A 23,345-nucleotide genomic window follows, 5' to 3' on the forward strand; every position below is an offset into this window, starting at 1 on the left:
CAAATGAAATGATAACTGCATCCAAGACGTGGTTGTAGTTTGCTTACTGCCACGGGATCGGACTAAGATAATTAAACTTGAATGAAAATTAATTACTTGGGCATAGAAATTGTTGTTTATTTTCTCATCATATAAATGGAACGATGTTAATAGTTATAGGGAAAAAGCAATTGGAGCTTAAAATTTTTAAAGATACTCTTATATAGTTTAAAGTTTTTATTGGATTTTATTACGGAAAAAATATATAACTTCATATCTTATTCTTCATTGATTGCTATATTTGTTAAGATTATGAAGGGAAATACTATAATTAGTTTAAAAAATAAATGTAAAATATATTTAATCAGATTGAAATTTTCTCCATAAAAAAGGAAAATTTATTGCCTTGAAAGATTTTTGGCAGTGAAATAAAAAAAGGAAAAAAATTTGTAGAGGCAAGATACATATTATGCCGAGTTTAAAATGCAATGGCATAAAAACTTATTACCAAATGTTCTAATGTAATGAATCACTCTCATAAGGTGCATTCCCCAGAAAGATAAATTTATTAATATTTTCTAATTTCGTATTTGATTGAAAATATTGTCCACTTCTCATAATTGAACAAAATACCGCAACAAAGAAAGGACTCGATCTTAGAAGATCGGAATTGATTTACACGGAATGTTGTTAGTTACACCTCATCTACAATAAGGCAACAATCAATTGGGGCATTTGGCTCGGCAGATGATCAAATTACATATTAACCACGGCTAATAGAATTGCCAATGATAATAATTATACATTCATCAACTCCAGTACACTCATCCATTCTACTTGCTTGTAATTTGGGTTGGATTATCTAATAACTGATTCTGAATCAAATCATACAAAGACATTAATTTGAGTCATGTTCAAGTTTGATTAAACTTACAAGCATTTAGAGATAACAACAGATTTAAACACGTTTAAGTTTGACTAACACTCTTTTGAATAATTGACATAATTGATGGCATTATTCTTTAACTGCCTGAAATTGGTAGACATGACAATTGTATCGTCTTTTGTTCGGTATAACCGTGTTTACTTTGCTAGGTAAATCAAAAGGATGTGCGTTCGGTACCATTCATTACCCGTTCCTTCACCTTGAAAAGAGAGAAAAAAATGAAACAAAATGCATTAAATACAAATTTGATTACTTCTCTTTTCCCCTTGGCCGATACACATGAAATTTCATCCTTTATTTACAAGAACCAATAAATGCTTTAGAGAAACAAAAATACACTTTCGTGTCACTCTGGCCTTACGTAGCCTTGTAATTCCAGTTATGAGGATACATACATACATACATAAGGAGCTACAAAAATAATTTCTCTTGCAGAATTAAATCACTATATAAAAATTCTAGCACATTGGCAACGACAAAGAATTGAATAGCAAATGACTATATCCATAATTTAGGTGTTTTCCACTTTCGTGTCATTGGCTGGTTCTTTGATGTCCTCAGAAAGTTGCAATGAGCCAGCTGATAACTCTTTCAATTCCGCTTTGGCATTGGTTTCGAATCCAGTTCCATCATTGGACGTGCCACCAACGTCATCTTGCTTATCCATTTCAGCTATTGGTACACCATGTGAATGGTTGGAGTTGTCTCCATTGGTTGAATCTATCGATTGAACCTTACCATCATGGAATTGATGATGCTTGTAATTGTCCTTTTCAGTGTCTACGGAAGCAGAAAGCATATCACCACTATTTTTTTCAATGTAAGCTTCACTATCTTTTGTAGCTTCATCATCATTGACGAGTTCACTTTGTTGCTTGCTCACTTCCTCATATAGATGATTTTGAGTTGATAGTTGCAGTGAATTATGTCCTATATTTTGAAATCCATCTTCATTTATCTCGGCACTCTGGTGGAGATCCTGATAACTGCTTTTACAACTATCTTGTATGACCATTTCTGTTTGTGAAACACTTGAGTCTTCCTTAAGTTTGTCGATGACAAGGCTTGTGGTTTCTTTGACTTTGACAGGTGATGCATCGTGTGTATCATTAATGTCTTTGTCTTCACCAGGTGAGGCATTTGGTGCATCACTGACCTCTTCAGAAATATTAAGCTGCAAGTGATCATGGACAAGACCTCTATTTTGATCCAGCGGCAGACTCTTGATGGCTGGATCATCAAGTGAAGCTAGCTCTGAACTTGCTCTGCTATCATGTGATTCAACAGCAGAAGCAGGTGCAGTATCAGCAGGAAAAGATTGGAAGTTATCCCAATCGTCATCTCCATCTTCATTTTCATCTTCATCTTTAGTGTCACCATCATAAGTATGTTCTTCATTTACCTCTTGCTTTTCAGATTGTGCTTGTATAGTATCAAAAGTCTGCACCTTACTGTCGGGTAATTTGACCTGCATTGTCACCTGACCTTGTGGATTAATGGAAGCCCTAATCATCTCCTGAAGATGCAAATAACAGTATCTCAGTAGTTACATTCAAGTAAGCAGAGAAGAGAATGCAACACCAACCCACAAGAAAGAGAATACACAGAGCTTTGATTATTTGCAAGCAACAAAAACAAAAATTTAACTCAATAACTGAACCTGAAGTTGTTGTCTTTGCAGAACAGGCATTTCTAACATCGCATCTTTGATATGGGCTGCAGCTGTGGGAATCTGAACAAGATGGGAAACCATCCTTCTTGTAGTATTATTAATGCCACTCAGTACCTAAACAACATGTGTGCAATGAGAAAGCATGAAGACAATAAGACAACACTTCTACTTGTGCAGAATGATGAAAGTTTTCCCTTTTTTAGACTGTATCATTAAACACTTAAAACTGGTAGATTGTTGTCCTCCTAATCCCCAACATATGAACCTGGCACTACTTGATGAAACCACTATAGTAACTATAGCAACCTGTCTATATGCCAATAATTTTTTAATTAGAACTTGTTACTAGGGATATGTATGTAGTCTGAAAAGGGGTAGAGTATCTTGAACAATTTAAAATTTGTTCTCCCAATAATTTGGTGATGATATACTTCTAGTCTGCTTGACTTGAAGCCTGCATCTGTCCCCAACTTCATTGTTTAAAGGAGTCAGTAGAACACCAAACATTAGATGAGACCTAAAGCTTTTCCTTTTCTTCTTTAAATCTGTAAATGACTATATGAGTAAAGAGTCTAACTGTGCTAAGGTCCTAAGGATCAGAGATCAGCCAGGATGCTCTGATAATCTATACTTCCCAACGAAAGAATCAGTTCAATTCATAAGGAGTTGTTTAGCTGTCACTGAAAAAGACATTTGAAGAACAGACCATGATGGAATTAAAAATTTAGTAATTGCATCGTATTGGATGAATGATACATAGATTCCAGTTCAACAAGTGAATGACAATTGGAACTTACAACGCAGGTGGTCTATAACACGGTATGGTGTGGTACACCTTGTGTACACATGTATTGAGATGTAGAAGATGGTACGGTGCCAGATATTGGGCAGTACACACATGGGCATTAGCTTCAAAAATACAAAATTGAATAATAAAATATTAACTTTTACACCCACATATCAGTATTAACACTAGAATCATCATTATCATCATCAAATTGAGTTTGACCTAGCTATCTGGGTGGCTACACGAACCATATCTAGCTCAATATCACCTGTAATTAAGTCAAGCCAAATCATTAGCTGAATTACCTCTGCATGGGATTCATTGGATCGGTAGAAAACAAGATATAAGGCTTCCAGAAGCAGCAGTGTGAAATGATGCTGATGTTCACTTCCTTGTGCAAGTGTGTGAAAGATGAAAAGCAGTTTCAAGCACTCCTCTGTGACAGCTAGAGTTTCCCTTTTTACTGGCTCCTTCATAACAAATAATTCAGTCAGGCATGAGCAAGTGGTATGTTACTTGTCCATAATTGTTCAACAGCTACCTTGAGTGTTTTGTCAAGGAAAAGAAAAAGATTCCCCAGTAATTCTCCAGATAAGAGTTGAATAAATGAATGGTCCCTCCGACGCGAGTCCTCAGCAAGTTCTCTTTGTGCAATAGTTTTCAGTATATGAAATCCTAAAGCCTGAACCTGTCAATTAACTCCCACTAAATTTTCCCCTAAAACTATCATGTTTTAGGCAGCAAAGATTAGCAAGTACCATTACCTGCATATTGTTGGTAAAGATAATATTGCTGATGTAGTTGGTGCAGTTGTTCACGATGCTATAAAAGAGCATACCATCAATTGCACTATTTTCTGAGAGGTGTTGAGCTTCATGTACTAGTCTAGCCAAAGCTACAGTTTCTTCTAAACAGAACACAAGTATCATGGCTAGAAGTTTAGAAGACTCATTTATCCTGTCGTCCACAATCAAAATCCTTTTAATGCATTCACCAGATAAAAATAAGAGGACATCAGCCCAGGATCCTAAGACAGTTTTTTGAAGGCTGTTTTCCTCATCGTAGTTTCCAGCATCAACTGCAAATAAGGAGGCAACCTGTAAAATATATGGCCATTTTTGCATGCAACATCCAATTGAAATTATCATCGAATAAACAAAAGCACAGAATGAGAGAATAGTAAATCACAAATTTTCATAAGCAATAGAAATGAAATATGTCAAAACCCAGGCCTGCAGCTCATAGAAATTAGTAAATTACAACCTGAGTATGCACATCAAGTAAATTAACTGATTTAACATGGATCAATACCTATGCCAATACAATAAATGAGCAAGAATTTGATAGTAGATGTTAGACCACCCACTATATCAACTAGGAGAGAGAGAACACATTCTACGGCAACAGAAACAGGCTATCTTCATGAGTTTAAATTCTATACAGAGATTGTTCAAAAAGCAAAGTTTTATTGGTTTCCTTTACTTAATGCAAATGAGTCTCACAATACAAATCCAATCAATGCCAACGTTAAGGAAATCTATTTGAGAGAATAGAAACACTTTGGATAAAGAATAAAGATGCTTCCAATAAAATGTTTGTCCCTAGTTTACTGGTTGACACATGTGTCATGTCTTTCAATGTTTTCGATTAACATAATACCCTTGTGCGATCTGGGAAGAGTAGAAGAGAAGAACTAGCTTGCAGGATTATTATCCCTCAATTGCCTTTTGGTGTTCACCATCACCATCGTCAAAAAATAAAGTTTCATTGGCCTATTCAAGTTGGTGCTGCCATTAGCTTCATATTACTTCTTGGGCCCTCCGTAATGCCCAGGCATCCATGTTTGGTGATGAAAATCCATTGAAGTTGGGTGACGAACAAAATATTTTCAATTATTAGTACTATTGCAGTCCCAGTCTAAGGATCAACACTTGGTGATGACAATCTATTGAAGTTTGGGAATTACTTAGTTACTACTGCAAAGTCAGTTCTACACTTAAGGGATCATAAGATTAATTTACTGTATCATCTAGCCTGTAGGGAAGATTCCAGTAGCTGGAACTTGGCCTCCTCCAGAGTAAATAAAAAATTATTTTAATATTAGATAAACGACAATATCACATTAGATTACATTACAGATAACCATGGAAGATAAGGCTCAGGCATAATTTAACACAAACTACAATTGAAATTTTCCTCTTTTCTTTGCAATTAAGTCTCATCCTTAAATAGAATGCTGTGTCTCAGACATTATAGAACAATATAAAACAGGATATTTCGTCCCAAGTCCCAATTGAATGAATGGTTTTGGACAAACATTTTCAGTTTTAAAATAACAACATTATACATCAAGCTAGCATGCAGTCAAGGAAAGGAAAGTCATGGATCTAATGTGCATGGAAGGGCCGTGACCAAGTCAAATAGCACATACATCTTAGCAAATCTTTAATTGTAGGCACCATATATTGAAGAAAATAGGCAAATTTTGACAATCCTAGGCCATCTGAAGCCTCAATAAACCATTGATAGAAGAGTGACATAACTGCCACTATCAATTTCCACCTTATCTGGTAAAAAGAAATGACACCAATTAGTACAAAAAATAAAGTAAGGAGTACCTTGACATATATATAAAGAAACACTAAAATATACGTTCAATTCTACAGGGTGATGGGAACTTCTCAAAAGTAAGCATGGTAGTGATTGAATATTATATACTTTAACATACCTTTTGCTTTGTCCTATTTGCTACTGTTTTAAAAACAGTGGACAAGGCAGCAAGCAGATCCTGGCCGCTGGACTGAAAAATTGCATTCTTGCTTCTGGAATTAAGTAGATAGTTAAGATGAAAATTCAGTCATAAGGATGACAGAACATAATCTGATATTACGAAAATATGATAGAAAAGTTAACAATCTTTTTCTTGAAATAGTAAAAGTTTGAGCTCTATGTTGCTTAACTACCTTTGAAATGTTATTACAAGGTACTTGAGAAAAAGCTCTGTTGTTGACGTAGTAAAATTTTCCAGCTCAAAAAAGGCATCAGGACAGAACTGGACTATCTGTTCAAAATATTAATCATTGTAAAATTGAATGTTTGTGCTAGCAAAATTATATTAAGAGAAATATAATATATTTTTGAGATATGTAAATACATTTTAGCAAAAAATATGCATACTTGCACTGCCAAGAGTATGAAAATCATCAATGAACTAAATATGTCATCATACTTTCTCCACAAGTTCAGAAAGCAATGGCAAAAGGAAGATCATCAATGAACTAAATATGCCATACATACTTTCTCCACAAGCTCAGAAAGCAATGGCAAAAGGACATATGTGTTCCCAGGAGGCAAAACTAACCTTGTCTGTGATCATGTATATGTAATTTACATGTTCATAAGAGATAACAATAGTTCACTAGAAATAGACAAAATTTAAGTTTGGAGGAAATTAATAAAACCACCAATTGGACAAATGAATCAATGGCAGTGAACATACACCATTGAATTGAAAACTGAGACATGTTTCTTCCCTTTATATGGCTGACGTAAATATCTATTCACCAATTAGTTGCCACTATGCAGTTTTTTTTCCCAATAAAAGATGCAAATTAGATTAGAGTTTGGAGGACCCAATGCCTACTGTGAATTTTGATTTCCATAGATTTCATGGACCTGATTCATGCCAGCATTGCGAGTATACAACTAGTAGTTAATCTATTGGAATCAGAGCATCAATTCTACTTACCTGTGACAGTAAAGATATGACAAGGCCACCCCTAGAGTAAGGTATCTGAGCATACACAAGAATCTGCACTCGAGAAAAAACATGAAGAATTAGAGAGTATTACCTTCCATCAGTCAAATTATGATAAGGAAGATTTTAAAAAGTAAGCCATTAGTCGCAGTCTCTCTTGCTCTATATTTTTGTGTACATGTATACATGTACATATATTTGTGTCCATATATATGCATATATCTATCTATACAAACACACACATTGAGTCTTGAAAGTGCAGTGTACGTGTTGCCATAGTTTTAATATTTACTCCGTTGGTTAACATGATACCAAAAGATCACCAGAGGACAAATAGTTACTGAATAACAAAGATAGACTTGGATGAATGCAAAAGAATAAGGGCATTTTACCAAAGGGTGAACCTAGACTTTGGAAATTACCAAAGGGCACACTTTTTCCCCAAAATATCCCTTTCAATAAAAAGTTGTATAAAAAAACTTCTCCCTGTGGCGGCCACACAGCCAAGGACATTCAGCCACACAATCAGGCCCCTAGCTGTGCGGCCAAAGGTCCGCATGGGGAGAAGTTTGTTTTAATGAAAGGGGTATTTGGGGAGAGAAGTGCACCCTTTGGTAAATTTCAAAGTGTGGTGCACCCTTTGATAATTTTTGAAATCTAGGTAAGCCCTTTGGTAAAATACCGGAAAAATAATAATAGAGGATTAAATAATTGGAGACTGAGAGTGTGAAAACTAAAGAGAAACCAATATCGCACACAAATTCATTTTATACCCTCAATCCCAGAAATCATTGTGACCTATGTTTAGAGGAACATAGAATTAGAAATTACTGTAGCTGATAGGCAAAAGGGACCACATACCACTCAAGTGTGATAGGCAACATAGACAAGACTCGGCAAATGACAATAATTGATATATAGTATCAGTTCCCATGACAATTTAGGTTAATGGAGTCAAATACTGACATATAAATGCCTCATTGCTAACTGCTAGTTGTTGTTTTGGGGGAGTATTTCTAAAGAATAACCATTAAGTAGCCCCCACTACTTATAGATGCTATTGATATCATGAAACATTACGAGTATATTCCTATGAGATACATATTTACACATAGGTCCCAACACTCCCCCAAGCTTTTTGAATATATTGTAGAACCCAACTTGTTATGGACATGTTCAACTTTAGGCCCTCTTAACCATTTATTTAGCAATGTGCCAAACAATCATCAGAAATAACAATGCCACAATCTCATTAGATTGTATCACTTCATCTCAAGAAGTGATAATCTCTTTACGTGCTTTGTCCTTAACTTTAGATTTGAGGCTGGGTGTGTTGTCGTTTGAATATCACAGTAAAGTTTCATAGGCAGTAAGGATGTACTCTAGCTTAGTTAACAAATGCTTAACCCAAATGAGCTCATACCTTGCTAAGGCCGTAGTCCTATATTCTCACTCTACACTTAACCTAGCCACCACCACCAGTGTTTGCTTCTTTTTCAACAAAGAAAAATAAGATTACATCCTAAGAGGATACAGTAACATGATGTCAAAGAAACACATATAGAGCATCTCAAATACATACTTCGCTGAGGGATATAGATACCTTCTTTCAAGCAAGTCATCTTTATGTCAAGAAAATACTTAAGGCCCTCTATATCTTTAGTCTAGAAGTGCTGATGAAGATAAGCCTTCAATTATATAATCCCTATAGTCATCACCAATGATGATGATATTGTCGAGCTCCTAATCATGTCATGCTGAAGAAGAGCTAAGTTGAATTACCAAATCTTTAGTCAAAACATGGCATGCTCCAAATTTTTGGTCAAAGGTGGAGCACAAAGGGGTATTTCGATTATCATATTATGGGTGGGACGCTCTTTTGATAAATATTTAGACATAGGTCCAATAGTTACCAAAAGATGTTATGGCACAATTAATGCAAAACCCCATCAAAATATATTAATTATTCTCAAGGGAGCTTTGGTGCAATGGTAAAGTTGTTGTTGTGTGACCTAGAAGTTACGGGTTTGAGTCTCAAAAATAACCTATTGCAAAGCAGAATAAGGCTGCACACAATAGACCCTTCCCCAGAACTCGCATTGATGGGAGTTTTGTGTACAAGGCTGCCCTTTTTTTTCTCATGAAGATTGTAAACTGCTTAATGACTGTGAGAGAATATTATCCTATTAATCGTACACAACCACCTAAAGACACCACACAAGCACATAATTAGTCATACAGGTATCCATGTACTTTCACATTCAAATGCATATGTGGGCAATCAGATATGTACATTAGTAAACACATATACCAACATATATACAAAGAAATTAAATAAAATTAACAAGATACTGTTGATAGATATTCTTTAACATAATGCAATGGCCAACATCAATCTAAGTGAATTCAAATCCAATAAATTTGTTCCCACCATGAACCATGTAAGAAGATAACAATTTACCTGAAAGATGTCGGTGCAGAGACCTGGTGAAACAAAATCATGTTGGAAAAAAGCTTCAGTTGAAAGAGAATGAAATACAGATAGAGCAATCTCATAGGAAGGCAACATAAAATGAGACCCCCCTTGCAACACAGAACCACGAATTTTCTTTTCATCAGGAGGGAACAATGTCACTTCCATATCTGATACAGGTTGCTGTCCTTGAAACATAATCAGCTGTGATAGTCCCCACATAAAATGAAACTCCTCATTTTCCAAGCCAACCATGCTGTAACCAGATAAGGACAGATGTTTATCCGAAACTCTAGTATTTGATTCTGATGAATTTTCTGTTTTGAACTTCATAGGTACAACATCAAGAGCAATTGCCTGCAGAATTAGTGCCCAAACTTCATTTAGACACTTTTTCACCTCGAAAGAAACCACCGCAAATTGAATCCCGTCTAGGAATGGTTTATACTGCAAGAAAATAACTATAAATGAGAACTTAAGTGTTTCAATCAGCCTTTGTAATAAAAAGAAAACAAAAGAAATGTATACTTACATAAAATTTTGAATGCAAGCCAAAAGATATATACATAAAATCTTTAAGAACGCTAATCCAGTATTTCCCCAAAATTGTTGAGCTGGAAGAAAATAATGGTACCAACTGCAGGTACCCATTAGGAATATCTTTCTTCTCCTTCAATAACTGATAGACATAATTCTTTATGGAAGCATGGGCAGCCAGAAGTCTAATCTTAATCTATTAGGAAAGCCAAAATCATGGATAAAAATATTAAAATTAATAATACAAGAACCAAATCATTACTATTATTATTATTTGTTACAAGGAAGACCAGTAAAAACTAGTTAGCAAGTCATCACTCTAATTTAGGTCTAGCTTCGAGAATTCAAACTATAAAACAACAGTAAAAAAACTTCATGGTGGTAGAGAACAAAGCACCTTGCATGCAACCCATTCAGCAAATGATGGATAGTACAAGTCTTTAATATCATCGAGTGGACGAGAAATCAGAGCATACATGCGATTAAGAGCAATCTGATCTTCACTAATGATTCCGCTAGTCAGGATCTGAAATTTCAGGTGCAATGTTTTCTAACACCTTAAAGTAGCAAACAAGTAAATGAGATTGATACAAGAGTTGTAACTTTTGCACCTTCGTTGCTAGTTCTAGACCATATTCCAAGAGAAGAGGACTAGAAGATGTGCTTATTGAAGTTCGAACAGCAGAGACTAATTGAGCCTGCACAGAAAAGAGCAAGTCAAATGCAGCACAATAATCATGAAATGCATAGCTGTAGCTTTAATCATTTATCCAACTATTATATGTCAACTGTTGCAAAACCAAGGATATAAAATTTCCAGTTTGTTCTGAAATTATGCTTACAAAACATGAATAAATGATTGTTCTTACTAAGAAAATAAATATGATTGATGTACCTGATACTGTTCCAACAAGAGGTGACCGGGAAGATCAGGATCCAATGTACCACCAAACTGCAACATTAAAATATAATGTCAAATGTCCAACTTGATTATCCATGTGTACGAGCGCAATTCAAGGAACAAAAGAAAGAATATGAATGTAGAAAACAGTAGAAATAATGAAGATCAAGAAACATGAATGCATATGAAAGAATGAACGAGAGCCCCTTCAAAGATATATTGGCGAGTCAAAAACACCATATCAATAAAGTTGGAAGCTATATGAATATTTTTCCCATCGGTACACTGCAGTATTTTTTATTAAACAGAACAAACCAACTAGGAGGACAAATATGCATTCAGCAATTTGATAGAGCATGAAATACAAGGAAGCCGCATAGTGAAGGATAAATTACAGTACATCAGACTGACAAGATCAAACTCATGCAAAATTGCATTGGGACTCAAGATTTATCTACAGCAGAATTAGCAACAGAATGAACTAGAACAATATATGTTAGATCCAGAAAATTTAATAATATTTTAATGGATGCAATTTAGGATAATTGGAATTTAACAAGATTAATTTGATATTTTTACAGCTGAATCAGATGTGTAAAAAGCTGATTTAGTGGTTGTAATTTGAGTTTTAAGGCTAATTTGATATTAGATAGAGTAGTTTCAGGTGCATTTCAAGTTGATTTCACTTTGGCTCGAACTAGGCTCCAATCAGGATCAATTTGGATGTTTAAGGGATGAACAAGTTTTGGACCAAAATAAATTGATTTAATAGGATTGGTCAATTTGTTCTAATAACCAGGTTTATTGGGATCAGGTATTAGGTATTTTAGATACCCATTGTTTCCCCTCCTCCCTAGTCCCGTGAAAAAGCCATGAAATCCCCTCCTTTCCATTCAGTGTGACACACCGGAGCCCATCTTCCTCCTCTGCTCAACGCAACCTCAGCTCAGGATGCTGCTCCTGATTTAACCAAAGCCCCCAGTTGTAAGCTCTCTCCTCTCCAATCATTTCCCCTCCTCTTAACCTTGCATGAGCCCAATCCATGTGATGCCACCAGTGGCTCAGCACTCCTCTGCCACTGCTCTTTGTTGGCACAACTTGTGCATCCTCCCACTCCAGTTGCAGCCTCCATTGCTACTTGACAATTGTTGCCTTGTCACATGTCACCATCAAACAGCTGCACCTCCTATGGCAGAGAAACCCTAGCATCTTCATCTCCCAGAGTCACAGAGTATTGGCAACACCATATTGTATTTGGCACCACCCTTGCAGTATCCATGCAACATGTTGTTTCACACGCATCCACTGCTGGTAGGTTTATGTTTTGATAACTTAGGTCTTGTTGTGTTGGCATTGTAGATCACAATATTCACTATGATCTTTGAATTTGATTGGTTTGAATTGAGTGTTATGTGTAGATGAGTTTGATGTTCACGAGAAGAACAGATTGGTTATGACAATAATATAATGAGGCCAATGGTGACACGAAAGCGGTATTAGTTAGTTATTGAATCAACCGAAGCTATTGAGATTGTTAAACAAAAAGATAATTAGAATAATCTTAGTGGAAGTTAGAGGTATTAATAGCAAGAATGATTGCACATCTAGATCCCTAAGGATAATTGTGTTAATTTTCCAAATGATTAACCATGATAAATATGTGGTCTTGTGGGTTAAGTTTTGATTGAGTATAAATTGAAATTTAATTATATCATCTATTTAGGAACGTGAATGATATAGTGACTTCAAGGATTTGTGATGGCATATGGTTGCATACTCGTGACATCAATAGAGTAATCTTGGATGTTTATATCCATGTTGTTTAGGAGGTTGGTCATTTAGAAGGTTGGTCATTTGATGTGCCAGACCATATGGAGAAGCTGTTTTACCAGGTTGTTCAATATGCTTGTATTGTTCTACCGCCATTGTATTCTTATTACCTTCTTTGTTAATAATATATTATCGATACATGTGTGATCTGATGATGTATAATCATCAATTGGAAGTAGCAATATGTTGTATCTTTTCTTTTGCAAAGAAACCCTCCTTGTGTAGCTATTCATGCACTTTTTTACTGTGTGTATATATGTGATGCATGTGATATTTATCTAGGATGGACAATGCAATTTCTGTGATTAATTGATGTAGAGTAGAATGCTACTATAGCATAGAACATGATGATCCTAGAGCATAACATCATAGTTGAATGATTTACTTGCTAATACAAATACGGTCTTTGGTCTGTTAGGATGATCTCAAACCATATAGCAGTTTGTCCTGTTTTTTCTTTCACCTTGACCATGCCTGGCATGCCAACGAGTAAGATGTGTTTGCTGCAACATGCTCGACTACCTTCAGCGGTCATGCACATGTTGGAACGCAGACAAGCAACACTCTCTATCGCAGAAAAGCAGAGTGTACAACCTCACACACATTAAATAGGTCCACATGTTTATTGATTGGTGGATTGTAGTGAGCAGATGCGGAGCTCTTTAAGTGAATCATTGCATTGTCTATTTCTATAGTATTTGTACAGCTGTCATATGATATTCATGATGGATATAACCTTTACAGTTTACATACTTTGATTTCATCATTTACATAGAAGTGCTATTGGGAACCTTGCTGTAGTTGAACCTTATTTTGTACATACAAGCTACTTTTCATATTTGTGTTCCCTTTCTCTATGTTGCCTTCAGTGTTAGATTGGTTGATTGCTAAATATTCTTGGACGTTTGCTGCTTCTTGATTGAAGTATAATTTTTTTGCTCAGATGTGACTATAGATCACATGCACTGAGGGAACTCTGTTGTTAGCGTACCAGCCTCAGGCAGGGTGTAACAATATAAACTTCAGGAAGTCAGTTGAGAAGGGGCAACACATGCCAACATACACTGGAGTCAATGTCTATTTTTCCCTTACAAATCTGTCTTTTCAACTAACAACTAGCAAGAATGAAAATTATTATCTTAATTAACCAGCACTGCCAAACAGCCAAGTTTGTTTTTTAGATCGTTAAGTCACCAAAATTGTTAGTTTCATCAAAACTATGGAATGCATTTCGATGCAAATTAAACATTACGCAGGTATTCTACTTATTGATATTGCAACAGAAGCATGCAAACACACAATGGTTAAGACCTAGTTTAATTTTCCACAAATCTGTCGTTTTAAACTAGCAATTCACAAGAATGAAATTTGTTCTCTTAGTTCATCAGCACCGCCTAAATAGCAAAGTTATTTATTGAAGTTGTTTGAGCATTAAAATAATAAATCTCATCAAAACTATGGGATGCATTTCTATGCAAATTAAACTGGCACCCAGGTAACTAAATTATTGATATCACAACACACAGGATAGTAATCTGCCAAACAGATAAAACACCATTCAAATTTGAGTATTACAGTACCAATCACCAAACCATGCAACAAGAAAAGGCTACTGACAGAATAAAATGAAATAAGTACAAACAAAATCTAATAAATTTTACCTTGTCCATTATGATGCTTAGAATTCTCACACCAATATGTTGCATGCCTTCAAACTGGCTAGTGCTGATCTGTAACAACTAAAATTTCTGAGTGTCCAAAGAAGTAAATTATGTATGTTGATGGCAACAAACCCAAACATGTAACTACTGTCACAACATTTAAGTGCAGAAACCTGGTAAGAAAGTGAGATTAATTCTTGCAAGTGAAGCACTAGCCAATCTACTGAAGTACTGCCCCCGACATTCATAGCAATCCTTGCCAAAGAAAGATCAAAATGTGCTGGGTTTGATCCAATTGCAGTTGGTAGACAGCTCAAACACCTGATGTTATGAACATGTTATCAGCATTACTGACATGACCATAATTTTTACCTCAAAGTGAAGATAATATTATCGCACGCACTGAACTAGGAAACAAATATAAAATACTAGCATAAAACGTCAATTGTATAATACAAGCAAGTTGCCTCTTTTAAAAAGCTGAGAGAAATAGTAGCAAACATCGTGACAACATGATCATGTTAAATTGAGAAATGGAATGGAATTTTTTAGCTGCATCTTGGCACGTAATGAACTACAAAGTCACGTGGACCATGTCATGCCATTCAATGCAGGAGATACCAAGACATGTCAATGCTATGTTGGTCAACATATGGATAAAATAGAATATAAGAATCCACACGGTTATCTGGAAACATTATGTCCAAACAAAGCTGTGATTATTTTTGTGGTACAGGGAAGTAGGGAAAAAGTCCTTCCATCTCATTCTTCATAAAAAACCAATTACATAGTTGATGCAAGACTGTAAATTGTAAGTGTTTTCATTGAAGGGGACCGGGATCGCATCTATGAAAAATGATTATGAACATCCCAAGGAATTTACAGGGATGCAAACGGAGCATTCCTAAATGTTCTTCCAATATCTGAAGCACATCTTGTCCAAATCAATCATGACAAAGACACTAGCTATGTGCTTCATACAGCTTTAAATGCTTGCTCTGGTGTTGGCACATTAGATGATGATCACATGCTGCATGTAGTTCTAAACTGTAATATGTTAACTTCAATTAAAAGAAGCTCAACATTTCTGTATCATCCTTACACTTCATAATATTACAACAACAACCACCAAACCTTTATCTCACTAAGTGGTATTGGCTATATAGATCCTCCTACGCCATTGGGCTCAATCCCCTATACTATATCCTCAGGACACTTCATAATATTACAAATTACTTTTTTTATATGGTGTCTACAGTTTGTCATCATTACCATCAGCTATGTTTTGTGGTCTACAGTCTGTCATCATAAACATCAAGTTATGTTTGCCCGAGATATATGGTATTGACTATATGAATCTCATTAATCTATTGAGCTCTATGCACATAACCTTGACAATCGAGTCTCAGAACAAAGGATTAAGATTCATATGCATAAGTTTAAATACTCAATGTTAATTGTTTAGGCCTAATGCATCCCCGACTTTTTACTTAGGCTTGAGATCGATATTGATGGTTGTATATTTTACAGTTTTGTGTCTGTATCAAATAAACTTCTAGGCATAATATATTTCACTGCGATATTGGTTGTCACACTTACATTTGTTGAACTTATTTTATCACAAGCTAAATGAGATCCATATGTTTGTTCCAGTATACTGCTCCTACATATGCCAAAATTGGAGATATGGGCCACCCATTATGCTAAAATCTGCTAATAGATTTGTATGTATCTTCAAATATACATCACCAGAACCCTGACCATATTATATGAATACAATCTTAGCTTCCTTGATTTGCGAATATATCTAATGTGACAATTTAGTTTCTTCCCACACTACAAGTCGTAGGCTAACGAAGAGAGTTTATAAGCATAGTTGATTACGGGCTTAGTATTTTAGATCAGTGGTTGAACATGACAAGTTAATAGATTAGTTATCTTAGCGAGGATTGTAGCATATGATTAGCAACAGAGCACAAGCCTAATTTTAGCTATGTTGAGGTGTTTGAAAATGGTTGTGATGGGATTTAAAATTAGTGAGATAAAATTGGAAGTTCCAAATTAGGAAGCTTAAATTCTAAGTTCTAGAGGTTGATTATTAAGTAATTATTGTGCTTTTAGTATATTTATAAACCAAATAAAACTTAACCAAGTTTACAAAGAATTAGATATTGAGGTCAATTTATTCTCTATATAAATAGATATTCCCGAGTTGCATCAGGTTACCTTTGTGATGGTGGAGCCAACATTGAAACTCACATTCAACTGATTAGAAAGATTCTAGGCTATAATTGACCTATTAATCTTGACAAGAATGTCAATCCATAGAGGCGGAGACTGACACTCTAGTTCAATGCCACATGACAAATTGTGGGCAAATAAAAATGATTCAAAGGATAAGGTAAATGAGCTACTATTAACTCGAGTATTTCGAGTAAGTGCTTTCATCCAGGCATGGCAGGTTGTAACGTCCAACCTTATTGTCATTCATCAAAGAAGAGAGAGGAGTGATGTTAACTATTTAAATACCACAAATTCTTAAGAAAACAAGAAAATCAGTGCATCACTAATTCACAAAAAAAAGTACAATACTCTTGAAATATAAAGGATTTTACATACTCAGCAGCAAAAAGCCTGGTACGATATCTGAGAAGATTCTCTCTCTTAAAAGGGGAACCAAATATGTTGGCAGAACCATGCACCTGCTCCCCTTTTGAGCTAGCAATCATGTCTTCATCATCTTCCCCATAATAGGACCCCGTGTCACCATCAGATGTGCCATTTTTTTTACTACTATTGACTGAACTTGAGTAGTTATCAGATGTAATCCTTCTATTCGGTGTTGCTAGAACCTAGCAGAGCATTTAGGATGTGTAGTGATTGCATAAGGAAATTAGGTAGTCAGCAAATAAGCATCAATTCCAGATGACAACTACAATAAATTTTGTAAAGACAGGTATGCTTCTTGTAGACTAAGCAAAGCAACTGCAGTGAAGGGTTAATGGACATTGTTAAGTAGATAAAAATATTCAGAAGCTGATGGCCATCATAATAATTACGACTAACAATTTCCACAACCAAAAGGATTTATCAATAAAAGCACAATGCGTAAGTTTAGACAACATTGAAAATATGACAATTGGAACAAAAGTACAACAAGTCACTAGATATGTCAAAACAGTAATATCTTGCATCTGCAAAAATGTGTTAAGAGGTGGATACTTGTTATTGTCTTCAGCTACCATGCCACACATACAACATGCTGTCATTGCCATTGTCATTGTATGCTCTTTAGTAAGGCCTAATTCTACATTAAGGAATAATTAAACTCAACTATGCACTATGAGGATGCCTAATTCTAAAGAGTCATGCACAATTGAAGGTCATGCAAACAAAAGTCTTGGAGAGAAGTTCACTACAATCTAAAGGCATAAATTCAAGACATGGAACCGATTGAGCTATATGCAAATGTCCCTAAAACATCCAATTATTTCCCAAAAAGTATATTTATTGTTTAATGATTTTTCTAAGCATTTCATTGGCACTTCTAACCATTAACTAAGTTTAGGAATATGTAGGGTATTGCTCTATAAAAGCACCATTTGCTTTGTATTTTCCTCAAGTAGAATCAAGAAATAAGCATCTTTGAAGCTCAAGTGTTCTAGCTCTTTTGTTTCTCTTGTTCTCTTCACTATTCTCTAAGGCTCACTCAAGTTACCATTCACTAACTTGGCGCTTGAGGGCTAGGACCAAGGTTTAAAATATCGAGTTTTGCCGAGGTTTCGATCTTGGACCGGAATGATACAGTTTCGGTACCGTACTGTACCGTGTCAATACAATGTCGATATTTTTAAAATATAAAATATATTAACTAAAATAAAAAATTTAATCTAAATATTTAAAAATAATAATATAAAATATAATTTTTTAAAAAAATAATAGGATAATTTTAGAGGCTTTAATTAAACATATTTAAATTATCCCCAACTATAGCTATGATTTTATTATTAAAATCTAAGTTAAAAAATATCAAAAAGCCAATACTGCGACTGGGCACGTGCGACAGGGGCATGCGCAGCCCGGGCGACGCCTCCGGACGGTATCCCGACCGAAACGCCGGTGCTAGTGCCAGTTCACTAGCGGAACAAAATTTTTCGCCTATATCAAGCGATACAGCTCAAGATTTCAATTCTTGGCTAGAACTGTCAATGAAAAAAACCTTTGAAAGCAAACTAGATGTTCAAAAAAACATGAACAACTTATTAAATTAAATCAACAAACTTGAACGCATATGTATTCAGCTTTTAAATGAGTTTGAACTATTCATGAACAATATCCATGAAGAAGCTTGTGAACCATCTTGTTTATGTTTGTTCAATATGCACAAAATCAATCAACTAAACAGATTGAACACCTCTTTAAAGCAAATGAACAATTTTAAACACGTATGTATTCAATTCGCTAATATTTATGAACACAGATTTTGAATTGTTCATGAACAATATCCACAAACAAAGCTTCTGAACCACGTCGATCAACAAAGTTCTTATCAAACTTTTAAATAAGCAAAGCTCTCATAATAAAGAAACAAGCCTATAATATGAAACACACTAGACAACCAAACAAACTTTAAAATGTAAAAATTTCAAAACAATCATATAAACTCGAATTAAGAGCTCAATAACATCTAGACAAACCATTCTCAAGGTCAAAAAAAAAAAAAAAAAAAAAAAAACAAGCCAAGCTTGAACAACCGTTTTAACAACTTGTTCATTTTAGGCTCAGACTTAGCTCAGTTACCTTATCAAACAAGTTTGAACAATGCAAAGCTTGATTTAGCTTAAACAACTCAATGAGGCCTAATGTTGATTATAATGAAGTGACCACATAAGAAGTCCTTACGCCCTTGGTCATGGAAAGAGGGAAAGTGAAACAAGGGAAGAAGCAAGCGAGGAAAGTTGAAGACATACTCAAGGCCTTGACATGAGGTTCAACAAGATAAATTGGTGATTCAAGACCCCCTAAAAGAGTTTGAAGACTTGAATAAGTATTCCATGGAGGAGTCCTATAAACTTGGTGAACAACTATCATCACACTTGAAGAAGGAACCCCTTCTCTTTAACAATGAGAAACTCAATTAGAAGGAGTCGAATCTAGAGGAAATAGAACATCTAAAGAAAGAATTGCCCATATATAGATCTAATCTAATCTACGACCATATATAGATCTAATCTAATCTACGATGGCTTGACCATCCAATCGATGGGGAGAATAGAGGTGCTCAAACCAAAAGAGGTCAAGGGTGCTTGATCTACCTCAAAAAGCGAACAACTTTCTATGGTTGATCAAGCAATAGTTTCTAGTCACGAGAATAAGTGGTGAGATCTCCACGGTAAAAACAACTTCTATGCATCTTGTTGGTATTGCAATGCTATGGTGTCATACTCAAAGGAGTTTACTGACTGCAACGTCCATTAACACTAGGGATAATTTTCAAGCAAAATTTTAGAGGCAATTTTAACATGAGTGTACACTTATTTGCCCAAGTAAAGTTGAGAACACTCAACCTATGTCAAAGAATTTTCAAACTTGTTCTAATTCCTGACATGGGAAGAAATATGCTCTTTTCTCGGTTTTGAATGAGCTCGAACCATGGGTTAAAATGGAATTGCAAAGAGAAGGCATACAAGACCTCATCTCGCTTATAGGCTTCAAGCAAGCAGAAGAATCACCACAAACAGGTCATAACCATAGTGGTATCCTAAAGTCAAAGTTTTAATAACAGCTAACACCATGGTTGTTCCATAAAGTAACGAGACAAGTCTTCATCTAGCCATAACAATGGAGTAGGCAACTATAGCAAGAAGGGCAACAATGCACACCCAGAAATAGTAGCAATCAAAGTCACTAAAAGAAGGCATACGAACCACAATCTTATTTCCTATATGAAGGACCAAACCAAGTATATAATTATCCAAAAAGGGCAAAGCTATATGCACTTGTTGGCAGAAGAGAAAAAGGAGGAAGATGCCAAGCTTGGGCCCCTATACTACCCCGACATTCTCATAAAAGTCTAATGTCAAGCAACAATTTCAGGGGCTCATTTGCTAAGATCAATGCTCTTGTAGATACTCAAGCTTCTGATCTCTTTATTTCATAGGAAACAAGTGAGAAAATGCATCTCAAATTGAGAAGAGATAAAGGCAAGCTAAATATTGTCAACAGGAAGGAAAAACTTGATCTCAGTACCTCCCGTGACACGGACATTGAGCTGGGACAATGGAAGGACAAGAGGAATGATCTTGTAATTATATGTGATGACTATGATTGCCATTAGGCAGGTACATGGCATAATGATCTTATAATTCCATTTTTGAATAGCATTTGTGTCCTAGAACAAGAAAATAAATGATTAATGCTGGTGCATATAGGGAAAGACAACCCCATCAAATCATTATGCACAATACAAGCTACCAAAAGAGTCTACCATAGAGAGAGATTACTCATTTCAAGACACTCAAGGAAAAAGCACATAAGATAGATATCTAAGTCACACCTATAGAAGTTTTGAACCTAGGAGGAGATTACTGATGTAATGCCACCAAAGTTGCCCGACCACTTCCCACCAAGGAGGTATGCCATAGAATTGAATTGGTAGGAGTAAAGCCAACGGCAATTGCACCTTATCGGATGGCCCCTCCAAAGATAGAAGAATTAAGGAGGCAATTGAAGGAGTTACTAAATGTATGGTATATCCACCCTTCAAATGAACCATATAGTGCACTAATCCTTTCCTAAAAGAAACATAATGGTAAAAATCAGCTATCTGATTCCTCTCATTGCTGAATGCCAAAGTTAGACCCAAGATCACAAAAAGTAAGGTTAGCAAAGGGAGATAAACCAATAACTACTTGTGCGACTAGATATGGCTCATGGGTGTTCCTAGTAATGCTATTTTGCCTCAAGAATGCTCTGACAACCTTCTGCACTATAATTAACAGGGCACTTTAAGCTTCCCGATCACTTTGTTTTTTACTGGGACTATATTGAGATCTACAATCGAAGCATGGAGGAAAATGTAGAGCATTTACAACAGGTATTTTGAGTTCTAAGATGGAACCAACTCTTTGTGAAGAAAGAAAAGCATTCATTTACCCAATCAGAAGTCAATTTACTTAACCATATTGTGTGAGAAGACACCATCAAGATGGATTCTGCAAAAATTCAAACAATTATAATTGGCAAGCAGCCCAGCACCAAAGCAAGTACTTGAACCGCATTTCTTCCTAGGGCTGGCAACTACTATTGGAAACACATCAAAGGTTATTTAGAAATTGCATCTTCTTTCACTGACATGTTAAAGAAAATAGTCTGATGGGATAGGAGACCTGAGAACTCTATTGTTACTTTTATTCTCTTAGCTTTTTTTCTAACTCTTACTCAAGTTACGATTAGCTAAGTCATGCTTGAGGCTGTACCTTAGTTCCAACAGACTGACCACATCACAGCAGCACTAGACATACTTTAGCTACAACAATAAGTAGGTTGGACATGATAAGAGTGCAGAGTATTATAAGACATAACATAGTCATAAAGGTATGCAAAAAAATGAATAAGGTAAAAAAAGTGAACAAAAAGGTAAGCAATTTTCACAAATATAATGTATGGGATTACCAGAACAGGTATAATGGATGTTTGAGGATAGGTAAAGTCACAAGAATTATTACTGTAAAAATTGCAGGTAAAAGTTTGATTTAGTGAAACTTTTCAAAATAGGAATTTCTTTGAAATAATAATTTTTCTACAGTAGGTATAACTGTGAAAAGGACAGCTTAGAAGTACACCTTTACCTTTAGAATTGAGAGGCAAGTTAGTAATTGACTACCCGAAATAAGGAAAGACCAAAAGAAAACTCTTTATGTTTGGAAGCAGTTTGTATGTGCCCATGTATACTAATTAGTGAATCCTTGGATAATTACCTTAAATTTGCAACTTTTGACAGTAAGTCACATTATTCTTGACAGCATGCAGCCATTTTGCAAATTAGTATGCTAGTTTAAAATGTAACGATGTGTTTTTTGCAAGGAAAGGTAGTTGGGAAGGAAATAAGGTTACAGAAAAGTTTCTCCAGTACAGATTTGTAAAGAACCAAGCAATTACAATGATCTGGTGAGAGAATAGTCAATTATATCCAGATTGATGAAGGTCATACCATGCATTAACAGTTTAAAGAATTTTAGAAACATTCATTTGTAACAATACTGTAGTCACGTAAATGTAGATAACTAGTGTTAATTTGTACCTTGTTACGAAGAATATTCAACCAACGCGATGGACATGAAACACAAGATATATGAAGCCATTGAGTAATTGTTGAACAAACCAGACTAACAATCCTACAGAACAATTTAAAATTTTCATCAGCTACTTTTCCTTTTACAATATAGGGTCTACGACATTATACATAAACAAACTTAATATAGGGATTGCAAAAATAGAATACTGACAGAATCATATTAGACATCAAAAAAAATTCTAGTAAGAACAAGCATAAGCTAAAATGTTTATTAATATTTGGGAAATCTGGCATGCACTTCGAGTGCTTAAAGAGTTAATTATGCTTTAACTTAAAATAAATTTAGGATTTTGAGATAGAAGTGGAGAAATATTTCTATTATTTAATCAGTAGACTCCTTTTAGTGGGGTTTGGTCTCTAAGAGATCAGATGAATGGATTTAAATCAATGGTGGAAGACTTGATCATTGATCCAATTAATGTTGAATCCAATAGTTGAGACCACAT

The 23,345-nt window shown here is 35.2% G+C and overlaps 1 protein-coding gene across 1 annotated transcript in view; it reads right to left on the minus strand.

Annotated features, from left to right (window-relative positions):
- Positions 1-1,180: 1,180 nt before the first annotated feature.
- LOC141826461 (protein SWEETIE) overlaps positions 1,181-23,345 on the minus strand; it is an 86,356-nt gene continuing 64,191 nt past the window's right edge. Inside the window, 18 exon segments of the mRNA XM_074713708.1 lie at positions 1,181-2,441; positions 2,586-2,711; positions 3,690-3,854; positions 3,926-4,072; positions 4,149-4,462; positions 5,816-5,951; positions 6,113-6,206; positions 6,348-6,445; positions 7,133-7,195; positions 9,603-10,061; positions 10,147-10,347; positions 10,549-10,677; positions 10,763-10,849; positions 11,047-11,103; positions 14,544-14,612; positions 14,717-14,864; positions 17,163-17,395; positions 22,846-22,939. Coding sequence (XP_074569809.1) covers positions 1,437-2,441; positions 2,586-2,711; positions 3,690-3,854; positions 3,926-4,072; positions 4,149-4,462; positions 5,816-5,951; positions 6,113-6,206; positions 6,348-6,445; positions 7,133-7,195; positions 9,603-10,061; positions 10,147-10,347; positions 10,549-10,677; positions 10,763-10,849; positions 11,047-11,103; positions 14,544-14,612; positions 14,717-14,864; positions 17,163-17,395; positions 22,846-22,939 — 3,625 coding nt within the window. The 3' untranslated portion in view covers positions 1,181-1,436.

Source organism: Curcuma longa, chromosome 4, assembly GCF_044706935.1.
Source record: "Curcuma longa cultivar G26 ecotype Majalengka, Jawa Barat chromosome 4, ITB_CL_G26_1.1, whole genome shotgun sequence".
In the NCBI taxonomy this organism is placed as follows: Eukaryota; Viridiplantae; Streptophyta; class Magnoliopsida; order Zingiberales; family Zingiberaceae; genus Curcuma; species Curcuma longa.